The 14,613-nt window shown below is 43.7% G+C and overlaps 1 protein-coding gene across 1 annotated transcript in view; it reads left to right on the plus strand.

Annotated features, from left to right (window-relative positions):
- The first annotated feature begins 1,927 nt into the window (after positions 1 to 1,927).
- The window catches only part of MMEL1 (membrane metalloendopeptidase like 1), a 52,761-nt gene continuing 40,075 nt past the window's right edge, over positions 1,928 to 14,613 (plus strand). Inside the window, exons 1-3 of the mRNA XM_067567143.1 lie at positions 1,928 to 2,353; positions 2,505 to 2,668; positions 14,525 to 14,584. Of these exons, the coding sequence (XP_067423244.1) occupies positions 2,304 to 2,353; positions 2,505 to 2,668; positions 14,525 to 14,584 (274 nt within the window). The 5' untranslated portion in view covers positions 1,928 to 2,303. The remainder of the gene's footprint in view (positions 2,354 to 2,504; positions 2,669 to 14,524; positions 14,585 to 14,613) is intronic.

Raw genomic sequence — 14,613 nt, forward strand, 5'->3', positions numbered from 1 at the left:
GAAGCTACAGTGTGGGGTGGCAGTACAAAATGCGAAGGATCAGATTCTGCTCCTTATATTCACTAGTGCCGTACTGCCTAGGTGATTCCATTGATTTCAGGGGAAGGGACCATTCAGCCTGAGCATAGAGATCGCTATCTGGCCCTAAAATAGATCAACCCAGTGACTTCCATGGGACTAGTCATGTGCTTACACTCTGCTGAGCATATGATCTTACTAAGGGTGCTCGCAGCCTAGTTAGCATGAAGCCTAGCATGTAAAATTGAAAGGGAAAATGAAAATCCCAATGAAGCTATGAAATTGTAACCAGCTCCTTGGCCCTGAATCTTAGGCCCTGGTTCCTCAAGCACTCACTGACAGCAGCGGCACCACATGGGAAAGTGTAGTTAGAATGGACAAAAGTTATTCATTTGGGGATGGGGAGGTGGAATTAAACTGATGACAGCGGGGTTTTTTGCAATTAAAAACCCAGTTCAAAAGGCGAGGAGGCTGATGGGATTGCAGCTCATCACTCCTGGGGTGGCGCCTCTCTTCATAAGTCATGTGTCCCAGCCCCCTAATCATTTTTGTTGCCCTCCGCTGGACTCTCTCCAATTCGTCCATATCCTTCCTGTAGCGGGGGAACCCAAAACTGGACACAATACTCCAGATGCAGCCTCACCAGTGCGGAGTAGAGGGGAATAACCACTTCCCTCGATCTGCCGGCAATGTTCCTACTAATGCAGCCCAATATGCCGTTAGCCTTCTTGGCAAACAGGGCACACTATTGACTCATATCCAGCTTCTTGTCCACTGTAACCCCCAGGTCCTTTTCTGCCAAACTGCTGCCTAGCCTGTCGGTCGCCAGTCTGTAGCAGTGCATGGGCTTCTTCCATCCAAAGTGCAGGACTCTGCACTTGTCCTTGTTGAACCTCATCAGATTTCTTTTGGCCCAATCCTCCAACTTGTCTAGGTCACTTGTATCCTATCCCTACTCTCCAGCATATCTACCACTCCCCCTAGCTTAGTGTCATCTGCAAACTTGCTGAGGGTACAATCCACCCCGTCCCCCAGGTCATTAATGAAGATGTTGAACAAAACCAGCCCCAGGACCGACCCCTGGAGCACGCCGCTTGTTACTGGCTGCCAACCAGACATCGAGCTGTTGACTCCATCCTCAATTTCTCTTTCTAATGGAAACAACCTTCAAGACCCTGAATATTGGCTAAGCACTTGGGTCAAATGGGGTAACAATATCAAGGTTAGCCTGGTATTAACCTTGGCAATGATCTGCAGCACATCCTTGCCTCCAGAGAGAATCGAATCAGCCTACAGAAAACAAGAACCAGCACCCACTATTTCCACTGTTCCAATGTCAATTCTAGACATTACGGTTATCAATTTAAAAAAAAAATGAGGGGAAACGAACATGCCCAGCCTGCCCTCTCCTTAGCCCTCCTTCCCCACCCAAAAGCTCCTTCTGAAGGCAGCATGAGTGGGGAATTCTGTGCACAGTGTGCATTTCAGTCTGTAAATTCAGGTCTTTTCAAACCAAAGAGTTCTACTGTGTATCACATCCAAAAGCTAGCAGCACATCCAGGGCAGTATGGTCTCATAGTGGCTTGCTTCTCTTTATGGAAGATCGCTTTGCTTTCCAACCCATAGCCCATAACATCAGTAGTCAAATAAACCCACCAGGGGAGGGAAAAGGCGAGCAGAGCCCTAGAAAGCAAGAAGAAACTTAGCAGCGTCTGCAGCAGACACGGTATCTTTGGCTGCTTGCACGCGCTGTTTCAGTGCACAGCCTTCAATCTTTCTCTGCAATGCAACCCCTCCTCCCCTTGCTGCTCAGGATCATTTGCTTGAAGCTAGGAGCAGCACACAGCAGAGCTCAGAAGTTTGGGAATGGATCTGGGAAGGCTAAGGGGCTGGAGGTTGGAAGCCCTAACAAACCAGCAGGCTGGCACGTATTCTGGGGTGGTTTTGAACTCCAAAGCTTTCTGGCTGGCGAGGGAAAAAGCAAGCAGAGCACAGGGACTCACACCTGGAACTTCTTTTAGCAGAGCCTCGTGGAGCTACCTGATTCCCAGAGAAAAGTTCTTTGAGAAGGTCCTGACAGCAGCAAGGCACTTGTCGAAGGGGTGGAGTTGGCAGTCGCTCACCCCCCTTCCCCTTTTGGGGGAAGGGAGTTGACCAAATTGATCATGAGACTCTCCTTACACCTCTCAGGGAGGGCTTCTTAGGAAAGTGCCCCTGGGAATCGGGGCCGTGGAGGGACGCCCCCCAGCACACACTGACTGCAGTCAATTCTGTCAGCGCTGGAGATGGAGAATGAAGTTGGGAAATCTGTGGACAACCAAATGGATAAGTACATGTAATCATTAAGTATTTGATTTTCCTCCCTCTTCTTCCCTTGGGTGTTGTTCTGCATCTCCCTCTTGCCCTGATCAGTCATGGATTTTGCCATCCTGGTAACTTACCTGCTGCTATTAATTTCTGATCCTTCCCCACCTTTCCTGTTTCAGAGTTACAATAATGGGGAAATCAGAAAGTCAAATGGATATTGTGGAAAAATCTACAAAATCTGGGAAGAAATCCTGGAGCTTTGTGACAATCGGGCTATCTGTCCTGCTGCTTCTCATGACCTGTGCGGTGGCCACCCTCGTGATCCTGTATGCCAACAGTAGAGGTAAGAAACCTGCGGCTATCCCCCCTTCTCCCAGCCCCTCCATCATCGCACCCGTAAGAGTCTTTTCTGCAGTAATAAATCAAAACATGAGAGAGAAGGTGCAATCACCTCTCTCTGGGCGACTTTGCTTTCACTCTGTCTGCCTTGCTCTGGGCTCATTAACCAGATGTGCTTTCCATTATAACTATGCAATGCAAGAATTGGGTTTTAAAAGTGGCTTCAATCATTCCGATTGAAACCAAAATCAAGCACATTTGATTCGACGAGGATCAAAACAAAATGTGCCACAGTCTTCACAAGGCAAAACATGGATGTGACACAGGGTGTGTGTGTGTTTCTGGAGACAGAGAGAGAGAGAGTGTGTGCATATATTCTAACACTTGGTATTTGTGTGTATTTGTAGAAGCCTGAGTCTAAATTCATTTTAGTCAGAAGTTTGAAAGCAGCAGCTGCCTAGCTGACACACGATAGGAGCTGTTTATTTCAGTATAAAAGCTGCTTTGAAAAATGCTAGCAAAGAGAGGTAACACAAATAAGGCCATTTGAACTGTAGGTGAGATGCAGTTCAGTGACTTGCATAGGAACGGTTTGCCAGGGTGCATGTTGCTTCCAAGTACGTTGCCTACGTGGATTAAATAGAAAGTGTCCTCATAATAATAAGTATTTTCACTGGCACCTCAATGGCAAAGCAATTTTTCTTAAATGTTCCTTTAAGCAGTGCTGGCAGGATTTTGAGCAGGACCTGCCTTCCTGTTTGTTACTTCCCTGAATACCTCTTGATTTCAGAGCTTTGTTGAGATACTTGAACACGAAATAAATGAATTCTAATGGGCAGTTTGGCACTGCTCAGCTCTTGACTGGGTATTAATGGTCTCTTCATTATAGAGTGGAGTGGGGAAACCAGTAACACCAGGGGAAGCTACCCACCCTGTCACTAGTGTTTGACCGTGGCTGTATTGTATAGTGACTATAGTTGGCATATATTTGTTTGAGGTTTTTGGTGAGCCACCAAATTCGGTGTAAAGACACTGCTTCTATTTTGCTCCGTTTCAAACTTTTAGTCTATATTTTTAACTGTAAAACCTGACAGCTGCATTTTGGGTTTTTTTAAATGTCATAAAATATAGTCAACACTAAATCAAGGCAGGGCTCCTTCTCTATACATTGTGTTTGCATTCCCTGCCTGCAGCAAATTGCTTTCTAAGACACTCATGAGTCCAGCCAATGCTGCCAGTTTCCAAACAGAAATTCATGTAAAAAGCTCCTTTTGTTGTTGCTTGTGCTCTTCTGCCACCAGGGAATGAATGTTATCAGCATTTGTTACAATTCTGGGCAAAACCCCTGAGCATTTGACATTCATCATGCTCAGCAGAAAGTTTCTCATATTTAATCTGTTACCCAGAGAGATGTGAGCAAAAATACACCAGGCTTCATGTGCTACTGAGAACTGAAATTCCATTTCAAGGCAAGGATCTTGTGTCTTTAAATACTGAGCTTGAGCAGAATTTGGATGCTTGACTGCACAAAGGGTTAGAGAAGTCTGTTTGATAGTTTGGTTGACATGTGGGGTTCCCCAGTTCCAGGTTCAAATGAAGTAAAAACTCAGCTGAGACGACCGAGAGTTGCCTGAAGTTGGATAACCTGTACATTTAAAATCCATCTTGAGCCCCCTCACAAGGGCCACTGGAAAGGCTTTCCCCAAAGCCAGAGCAGAGTCTGGGGTTATGTGAACAAAGGGGAAGCAGGCGTTGCTCAAATCTGTGCTCCAGAGATGGCACTCCCAGTAACACAGCAACAGGAAAATGCCATTTGGACAGAATGTTCATGTTGGAAGCAAGAACTTTCTCATTTTGTTTATGTATTTTATTTTAATTACACACAAGTGTTAAGGTTGGAAATGGAAAGGGGACACTGGATTTCTTATTAAAAGCTGGGTGGGTGTGCAGATTCTCAGTGACAGCCAAATACAGTCTTCATCAAAATGACACTTCCCTGGAAATGCTTCTTAAAGAACATGCTATTTAGCCTGCTGAAAATTAACAGGATCAGATGTCCTCTTTCACCTCATTGTTCCATAGTAATGGGGCAAAACATTGCCGCTTACACAGTGATGTGATAACAATGGTTTGGACCAGTGCTGCAGAATCTTTTCGTACCAGATCTGAGGGATTTTTTACTTCTAAAGAAGCTTTTTCTATCTCCAGTGCCTCGTCTAAAGAAGTCCAAAAGCAGAAGAAAGAGACAACTGCAGCATGATGTTGGGCAGAGAATAGACAGGGAGGGAGACGAAAATTCCAGCCCTGCATCACGCACAGGTTTTGGTCCTAATAGCATCTTAGCCCTAATCCTGCCATAAGAGAGAATGTCAAGCCACAGTCAACTTTTATAAAAACACTGATGAATGATATTTAAATTAAAAGAGTTTGATTCACCCAGTATTGCCAACCCCAACTCTTTGAAAATCGTGAGACTGCTTTTTTTTTTTCCCCCCTTTTTGGTTTCAGAGCCTTTAGGGTTCTCACGGGTCATGTTTGCAAGATTTTCTCCATAACCTTAAGGGTTAACATTATTATTTATTCTGTGTATTGTAGTAGCACGTAGGAGCCCTACCATGGACCAGGAACCAACTGTGCTAGGCACTGTACAAAGACAGAACAAAAAGGCAGTCCCTGCCCCCCAGACCTTAGAAACTTAATTTTATTTTTGTTTTTCATGAAAGCTGAGATTCTCGGGCAATCACCTGCCTCCAGGTGCTTGGGCTTTAACAAAAACATTATCACAAGACTCACATTGAAATCATGAGATCTGGCTATGTTCTTCGCCTACACTAGAGTGAATGCGGAGGAGGCAGAGTTACATGGATGTAAAACCAATGCAAATGAGAGGAGGATCAGGTCTAAAATGACAGGCAATGGATGAATATTCAGCATCTGCTAATTCTTGCTTGAATTTATACATTCATTTCCTTCAGCCACGCATGCCCAAAAGTAGCCTGTGTTTGCTTCTTAAGTGATATTCACCTGGCAAAGACCTGGAAAGTTGCATCACTGAAGTCTACTTTAAACCAGTGATCCAACGCTTTCCGCAGAGAGGGGAATTGCAAAAGTTCGTGTACCCAAGTTTTATCCACCTGAATTAGCCACGGAGAGATAATTTCAAAAACACAGGCACAAGTATCTGTGGGAAAAGAATTTTAGATTTGCAAGCACCAGCATTTTGTGCTATAAGTGCTTGAAAAGTCATCCAATAAGGTTACGGAAATAATGTCAATGGGACGTCTTTGACCAATCACAACTAACCAATGTATTTCGAATATCCAACAGTTGCCTAGCGCAGTCTACAGTCAATCTATAGAATTAAAAATAGTTGCAAATAGAGTAGCAAAATATGCAAATAATAATAATAAATTGAGTGGCATATACAAATTGAGAAAATTGACATCTAGCATAGATATTCTCAGAAGAAAAGAAGCTAACTTCAGCGCATAAAATATTTGTTGCAAGTAAGTTGTTCAGTTCTATTAGCAACGCAGCCAGTCTGCACTGTTGACAACCCTTCTGCAGATGAGAGCTGTGTGGGAAACAGATTCAGATAAGATGCTGCTAGGTGAATGTCACTGGTGCCTGCCAAACGACAACTGCATATCTAATTGCTTTAATGTGTGCCATCCCCAGCCATCTGCAATCCTCAAAGAAGGAGAAAAAAAAACCACTCAGGCAAAAGAAAAAATCAAACCCAAAAACCCCACAGTGAAAGGCCAGAGGATGCTCTGCACATATTACTGTTTGATTCACTGGGTTCTCATCTTCTCAGAAGAAAGGTAATGAAAAGGAAATGAAATGCGATGCCTGCTTGCATTCAGAAAATTTCAGACACTCCCCTGCTGAACAGAATGACTGTGCTGCACTGACATTGTGCTAAACAAGTCTAAAGACCCATTTGTAAGTTCCTATACTTCCTTCCCGACTATGTGAAGTGTAAATCCCAGCGCCTGCTCTAAAGCACACGGACGACAATGGGATTCTTTTCATTGACTCCATTGGATTTTGGATCAGGTTTCTATTGAACTTTGACACGTGTCTAGTAAGTGGCGGATCTTTGAATATTTAGTACCTTTTACCCCAATGACATTGAACTAACCCTTCTGCCCTTCCTGCCTCTGGGCCAGCTCCTCAGCTGGTGTAAATCAGTGTTGCGTCATTGAAATGTTGTCAGTTGAATTGGCTTTTTAATGGTGCTATCCCAGTTGACACTAACTGAGGACCAACCTTCAGTCGATGGGGAGCTAATTGCCTTCCTTTCTACTTATAAACGTTACATCGACAACAGGAGTCTGGATTTCCTAATGAAGGAATAAGCTTGGAGAGCAGATTAATGAACTTCTGATTTTCACCAACTTGGGAACGAATTGTAAAAAGAAATAGTTGCAACAATAAGATCTTCCTGGCCTTTGAAGGGATTTTTTTCATTTCGGTTCCCCTGATTTTCCCCCTTTGATGGATTTGCTCTGCCTCAGGCACATATGTTATCTCACAAGAGAACATGGAGACATTAGCTTTAAAAGAGAGAAGAACCGCTGTAAGAAGCTGGAAGTTGGGATTTTACAGCAACTCAGTGCATGTTGAAAACTGAATATCTACCCTAAACCCAACAAACAAAAGCCATGTGGGGGCGAAGTCTCTCAGACTGATCCACCAGACTTTGCACACTATACATGCCAGGAAGAATTTTTCTTCAGTCTTTTAGTCAGCACCAGGGGAGACGCTCCATGGGTTGGGGGCAGCATTGAAGGTGTGATTGGCTGTGGGAGAAGCAGACAAATGACGAGTCCAGGCTAGCATCATTGGTGGAGAAGGGGGGAGTGTGTTATAAAGAACCAGGAGAGAATATGATGCAAACATACCCCATACAAACAGGGTCAGGGTCTTTGTCCCCCCTCTATTGTCCACAGCAGAGATTAAGGAGGCTGCTGCAGCGGTCAGGTCAAAGGGTTTTAGCTCAAGCAGAAGAGGGTCATGCTTTTAAAGCAGGAAGTCTTGGATTCAAGCCCCGCTGATGAAGCAAATGGTGATGGTTATCCGAAAAGTGCAGCACACACATTTGTATCACTCCATAACTCTGCCCCAGGGAAATATACAACATTCTTAGGAGAACAAGAGGGATTTAGGTACATTCCTGATACCCCTGCTGAGGCCCACAGAAGATAACTGTGGGGTAGGTTGAGCCTTTAGATTCAGCCCAGTAGAACCGGCGGTAGCAGCTCTGGGAAGGAATAGCGACCCAAGGGAGTCCCAGTTCTTCCCCTGCAAACCCCATTGCTCCAGGGAGGGGGTAAATTCCTACACCCTTTCCCCTGCTGGCATGCATGGGAGGTCAGGCCTCCCCAACCACCTGCTGTGTGAGGAGGGGAGAAAGAACGGATTGGTTTCTCAGCTCCCACCCTCCCAACAACCTGGGAGAGTCCTACAAGGTTGCTTGTGGGGCCTTGTCCCTGGCTCGGATGCTTAAGATAGGACACAGCCATGCCCTGCATTGCCCGTGACTTCCACTGAGCCGCAGGGTCGAACATAGAAACAGTAAAGTGGTCGAACTGACCCCCACTGTAGGACACCCCTTTACATTGCCAGCATTGACACCCCTTTACACTGCCCGAGCGACATAAAAGGGCCTTAAATGTAAGTGAGAACCAGGCTTAAAAGCCTTAATAGCGCAATGCACTACAGTAATCCTTAAAATCCCAATGGCTTCTGTGAGCCCACATTGTACTGAGGCTGCAGTTAATGCACCTTCGCTCCTGTGCAGGGGTGTGTGAAAATTTCACCCCCGTACATCCTGAGCTGCGCTAGATGTGCCCACGAGGGGTCACCCCAGGGGGCAGCTTTAATCTGCAGCGGAGGATATCACCCAGGGTGCGCCGATTCAGCATGTCTGCTAGGCGATGTGGCCGTGCTCACCCACACCTGAGGCACCAGTGGCCAGTTAGGGAGCCCAGGAAGGGCGGGGTGGTCGGTGCCGTGTGGCACGGCAGCCCTTTCCTGGCGTATTTTCAACCCAACAATGAATTGAGCCCACTATTTCTATGTGGCCTGCTCCTGTGAACGGCGTGTTCCTGCTCATAGGCACTGACTTACTACTCACCGGTGGGACTAAGGGATTCACGGCTAGAGCGGAGTGGCATTTGTCCAGTGAATAGTAAATTCGCCAAAAAATGCATTTTTCAGGCACTGAAGCTATCCACAAATCCAGGTAAAATAGTTTCAGCTGGGGGAAAAAAAAACCTGGGAAAAAAATTAGGAAATGTTGAACTGTTTCGGAAACGTTGATTGGAAATGACATTTCGCTTTGAACTGTCATTGCCAAAACGACATGCGAAATGTTTCATTTGACCAAAATGAATTTTTTTTCAGTTTTTCAGAGAGAAAAAGCAACAAAAATTCCATTGCAGCCACCGAACCAAAAAACCAATGATGCATGCGGCCCTACTCACAACGTCACGGATAAAATGGTTTTTCCCCACTGCAATCCACTCTCCTCAGCCCTTATGTTAGTGTCATAAACATTGGCTCATGCATTATTCACCCCATTGTGATTTTAAACTTGGACCTTTCATAGTGCAGCCATCTAAATCTAGCCAGACACTTGTTTTGTTTTGGCTTTTGAGCTTTACAGAAAATGTATTAACCCATGAGTTATCCCTGCCATATTATAGCAGTAAGTCACATCAGGGTATGTAGCTTACCGGTATATATCAGGCATTTGTATTTAGCAGCTTTCATTGGAGGATATCAAATGAAGAATCTTCATCTACGCATTTGGTTACAGCTCACACAAGTGTCACAATCCCTTTCCTCAAATGACACCAATGGGAAGATCTATGCATTGTCAGCAAAGAGCATTTTCTTGACTAGTAAAGCAAGGCTGAAAAATGCAGTGCATGCAACTTTGCAACGTAGACTCAGAGTGTACATTTCCCACTGCTGTTGTTGTTTTCAGTCAAACTCACATGAGGTTCAGGAAAAAAGCAATGACAAAGCATTAGCTGGATTAGTCTGCAAAGCCCCATTGAGCATATTGTGGAGTGAGAGTAGGCGGCATTGGTCATATCACATAAAGCATCAACTCACTTTGCTTTTGCCAGGAATTCTACAGAGGTATAATTGAGATAATTGAAGAAGAAACAAAAGAATCACTTTTGGAAGTAAACTGAGAACCTTTCATGGGACATTTTTAATGATCTGCTTCTGTAAAAAAGTTTTAGAACTCCACGTATGCTACAGAGGTTTCAAAACAGCTCTGACATCTCTGCTTCACTCAACTCAATTACGCTTTCATCACAGGGGGATCCATTTTCTGGTGCTGTGGAGTTAGATTCTTGCTGATAGAGGTTCAATCCCAGTCTCTGAGCTAAGTCATTTTCAGGACATGGCCAGGAAAAATGCTTTGATAGTAACTGCCATTTGGTGCAACCTGGCCCATGAGAAACGATGGAAGAAAATATGGTGGCCAGTCTTTTAGGGAATTATCTGTCAGTCTGTTTTAGGGTTTTATACTGCTGCCTGTCACCCTCAAATGTGAGCTCCTTCCATGTGAAATCAGTTGCAATAGCAAAGTCCGAACTGATGGTCTGGGGTCTTTGGCACGTCTCCTTTTGAGGTCTAAATTCTGTTCAGGATAGTGGTTGTGTTTTGATTTTTTTTAAAAAACATTTATTACATGTTTTTGGTTGGTTGGGATTGAGGAGTAGAAAAGGCTGTCAGTGTTGTGACTGTCATGCTTATGCTGGAAAGGCATTTTGAAGAAGAAGTCTTTGGAGCATTTCCTAAGGATGGTCAGAATCTGGAGTCACCTAATCTCCTCTGGTAGCGTGTTCAGTAGCTAGATCCCCTCAAACAAGAATGCTTCGTCCCTAGCTTGTCTGATAAAAAGAAGTGATGGCTTTCCTTTGAGATGGCGAAGATGAAAGACTGTAGCAATAAAGAAGATAACCGCACAAAACCTTCAAATACCATTTAGTCATGTATATAACTCTTGCCTTTTATCCTAGAGAGGCTAGCCAGGGCAAACATTCCCTTTGAGTGTGTAACAGGTCACTGAAATGTTGTCACGCTGTTTAATGTCATTCACAGTATACAGGGCATCAGGCTCAGCAGAAGCGTCACCCTGCCATGGTGCTCCGCTGCCAATCAAGGCTTTTTTTTTTACTTTTTTCTAATTTGATATTATATTATACAATATAAAATACAATTTAAAAAATGAAAGAAAAAGTCATTTCAAACCAGAACATTGAAACATACCATTCCAAAAAGTTCAAAATGGAATATTTCCACTATATCAAAATGCTTCTTTCCCAAGTTTTCTTTCAAAACCAAATTTCATTGAAATTGATACGTTTCTACAATAGTTTTTGCTTCCAATAAATCAGCATTTTCAGACAGAAAAATGTTCCGTTGGAAAATTTCTAATAAAGGGTAGCAGATTAACAGGATGGACCTGTTAGAGATGTAGTGGAGAAGCAAAATCACAAAACTCTGGTCTTTCATCTTGGGTCCCATTTAAAAAAATGAAGATGACTTTAGGAGATACCTTCCTATTATATTGGCTTTTACTAGAGTAGAAAACACCGAGTAATGAAATATTCTTAGATTAACAGTGGACTGAGTCTGCTCTGTCCTTGTCTGACATATTTTACCTGCCATGAAGTCTCTCTCATTCCAATTAATCTATGCACCCACACCTCTGCGCTGTGTATGTAAAAATCAAATGCCTGATTCTCCCAAGTATCTGAAAACTTTTTTGTCCACGTTTCTCCTATTACAGTTTGTTTATAGCAGCCAGGAATTTTTTTTTTCTCTCTGCTTTAATCCTATTTGCTTTGATTTCCAATTATAATTCCCCATTTTGGCTTCCTCTGTTGCTTGGTGTTAGCTTTCGTTAGCCTGTTGCAAGTAGTCGTGTGCGCATGAAGAGAGCAAGGGCAGGCGCCTCTTTCCTGAATGAGAAAAATCTGCGTGTGCACACAAATCAAAACATCTGAGGAGCAATTAGGCAAGTAGCAAATCTGGCACCGGACCATGGAAAGACAGGATACTGGGCTAGATGGACCATTGGTCTAACCCACTATGGCCGTTCTTATGTTTTTATTATATAAATCAAAACTCCCCTGGTCGTGAGCCGAAAACAAAAGAATATCAGATTTGTGCCAGATTTCAGTCAAATTTTCCCCCACCCTCTGTTATTTATTTTAGACATAGTTCTTTGATTGTCTCAAATGTGATTGTAATTACTTCGTGTTCTATCCCTCCCAGAGGGTTTGTCTGGTCAAAATACAGTCTTCAGATGGTATCATTTTAAACAAGCCCAAAGAGAAGAGAGAAAACACCTGCTAATGCAATGTGTTTATCAGACAGTGTGTGCTATTGAAGAACTCAATTAAAAAAGCATAACCAAATATTGTGTCTAGTGGAATACTTTGCTCCCTCAAATCACATTTTTCTGGGGATCACAGAGCATGTTACGAACATCAGTTAAATCTCACAAGCCCCTATGAAGTAGGTCAGAAGTTACCTATATTCTGCAGAAGGGGAAACTGAAAGGTTGTGAGACTTGCCCCTTAATTGCAAAGTGTGAAGTTCTTTACACTCCAACGCAGAAAGCCAGTTCTAGGCTTAGGAACTACTTATAAACTGCCACAGAGGAGCTCAGATAGTATAGGCGTATTTTGCTATCCTTCTGCACAGGGATAAATTTCTCCTATAGCCAAGAGTGAAATCAGGAATAGAACTTAGGGACCTGATTCTCCTGGCAATATGAATTACTCCCATGGAATTTAGTGGGAGTTATACACATCTGACAGCAGGAGGCCAGTTCTCCTCTGCAATGTGTCATCATTTATATCAGTGCGAAATGATGTGTGTAAAATGCCACTTCTCAGATCTGGCTGTTGTACACCCACTCTGCTCTCCCTTTGCAGTGGTGTAAAATGATCTCAGACAACAGAGAATCAGGCCCAAAACAAGTGTGGTGCCCAAGGTACTGACTAGAACAGTGCGAAATACACACATTTCTGAGGTGTGACTATTTTGCTTTTTCCTATTTCCCCCTCTCCTGCCCATCTCCTGTTCCCCCTTTATCTGCAATTTCAGTACACCAATATTTGCACTCACATTGATGTTCATGCCTTTGATACATCGTAAGCTGCTTGTCTGCACTTAAAAAGGGCTTGTTTTTTAGCTCAAAAAGTTATGCGGTTTAGGAACATTTTTTCACAAAAACGGGCCCATTTTCAAGTTTATACAAAGCACATAAACCTCAAAGTCTGGGTAATTTTCTATGTTGCCACAAATATTTTAATTGCCTCCGATCCAGATTTCCCAGCTCCCTGTCTAGTTACTAGACCGTAATTCATGCAGTTTTTCGAATGCGGATTTCTCCACACACACTCCCACTTGGCTTAGCCCCGGATGCTACATTCCCAATCACAGCGCATGCTGTGATGTTGCTTCCACGGATGAACTTCAAAGCACTCTTTTCCTCCCCACTGTTCTATTGCTACCTGAATTACTGTAACTGTCTGCTCTCGTCAAACACTTGTATTCAGTTTGAATCATTTGTCCAAGTATTTCTGTGCTGGAAAAATTGCCGCACATGAAAACCAAGTTTAATCCATTTGGAAAGTGATTTTTTGTTGGGGTTTTTTCCCTCCCCCCTTTCCCCTCCACCCCCCCCCCCTTCCCGTTGAGGGCCTCGGTGATCCTGATCGTAACAGAACGCAGCCCAGAACAAATAAGACTGAAATCATACCATGGAAAAGCATAGGCACAAAGCAGACTGCATCCCAACATTCCTGAATGCTGGGGGATTTGGGAAGCAGGCAAACTCTGTAAAATACCAAACGATCCCAAACTCGGGGGAATTTTGGTCCTAGATCCCAGCTTTGTGGCCTGGGCCTATTCCTGTTTACAAAATGTTTGACTAAGGACAATAATGTCCTTTGTTAATATAGCATCTTCCTTCATCAGAAGATCTCAGAGCAATTTACAAACACTAATGAAAAAAGCTCTTCACAGCGTCTCTGTGAAATAAATGCGGAAACGCCCATTTTACCGATAGGAAACTAAACTACAAAGAGATTAACTGACTGGACAAGCACAAGGGTGATGCTCCACTACAGTTACATTTGTGCCTAATTTACTCAGAACTTAAATAGTGCATAGGGCTTGTGCCACTGGGCCAGGTCTGCACTGGGGTAAGTTTCACCGAACGAGAGTGGAAAAAAAAAAAAAGAGAGCCCAGGAGGAGTCCTGCTTATAGCACAATAGAAGCACCTTGTTTTACTTGGCTTTCAAAGCTACAGTTATTCTGAGAGAGGTTTTCACAGAGAGAAAATGCCATCTCTAGATTCCAGGTTGCACAATGGTTTTGAGCCACAGCACTGAATAGGAAAAAGGACAACGAGCTGCTTTCTGCCATGAGCATCTTAATAGGAAGCACAGGAGGTGGCACCAAATTTTCAGTAGCTATTGTTTGTTTTATCACAAAAGATTGCATCATAGGGGCTCTGGAGTGGGTTGGCATGGGAACTGAATCAGTCTCTCACTCCATTCAAATAAGCGGAGGTGTTCTGGCAGGACATCCTGAGTGAAGCTTTCATTGTAGCTGCCCTGACTGTACCTCGTCTTTAGATAAATAAAGGTCTGTCATTCTGGCATCTTTCACTGGCACTAGAATAATAAAGAGCCCAGGTCATCACAGATGAGCTTGGAATGAAGTTGAGCAGCTATTGAATGTCAGCCGTGCGCCACTGTTTCGTTCATACATGAATAATGGGATGATGTGTTTTTTTATTCTCCCCCACAGATACACAGTACGGCACCAATTCAGGCAGCATATGCACTACTCCTGGATGTGTTACCGCAGGTAATAATTCTTCCTATGTACACTGCTGC

This window comes from Emydura macquarii, unplaced genomic scaffold (genome assembly GCF_026122565.2).
Source record: "Emydura macquarii macquarii isolate MOO-44397 ecotype Brisbane River unplaced genomic scaffold, CSIRO-AGI_Emac_v2 contig_2768, whole genome shotgun sequence".
Classification (NCBI taxonomy): Eukaryota; Metazoa; Chordata; order Testudines; family Chelidae; genus Emydura; species Emydura macquarii.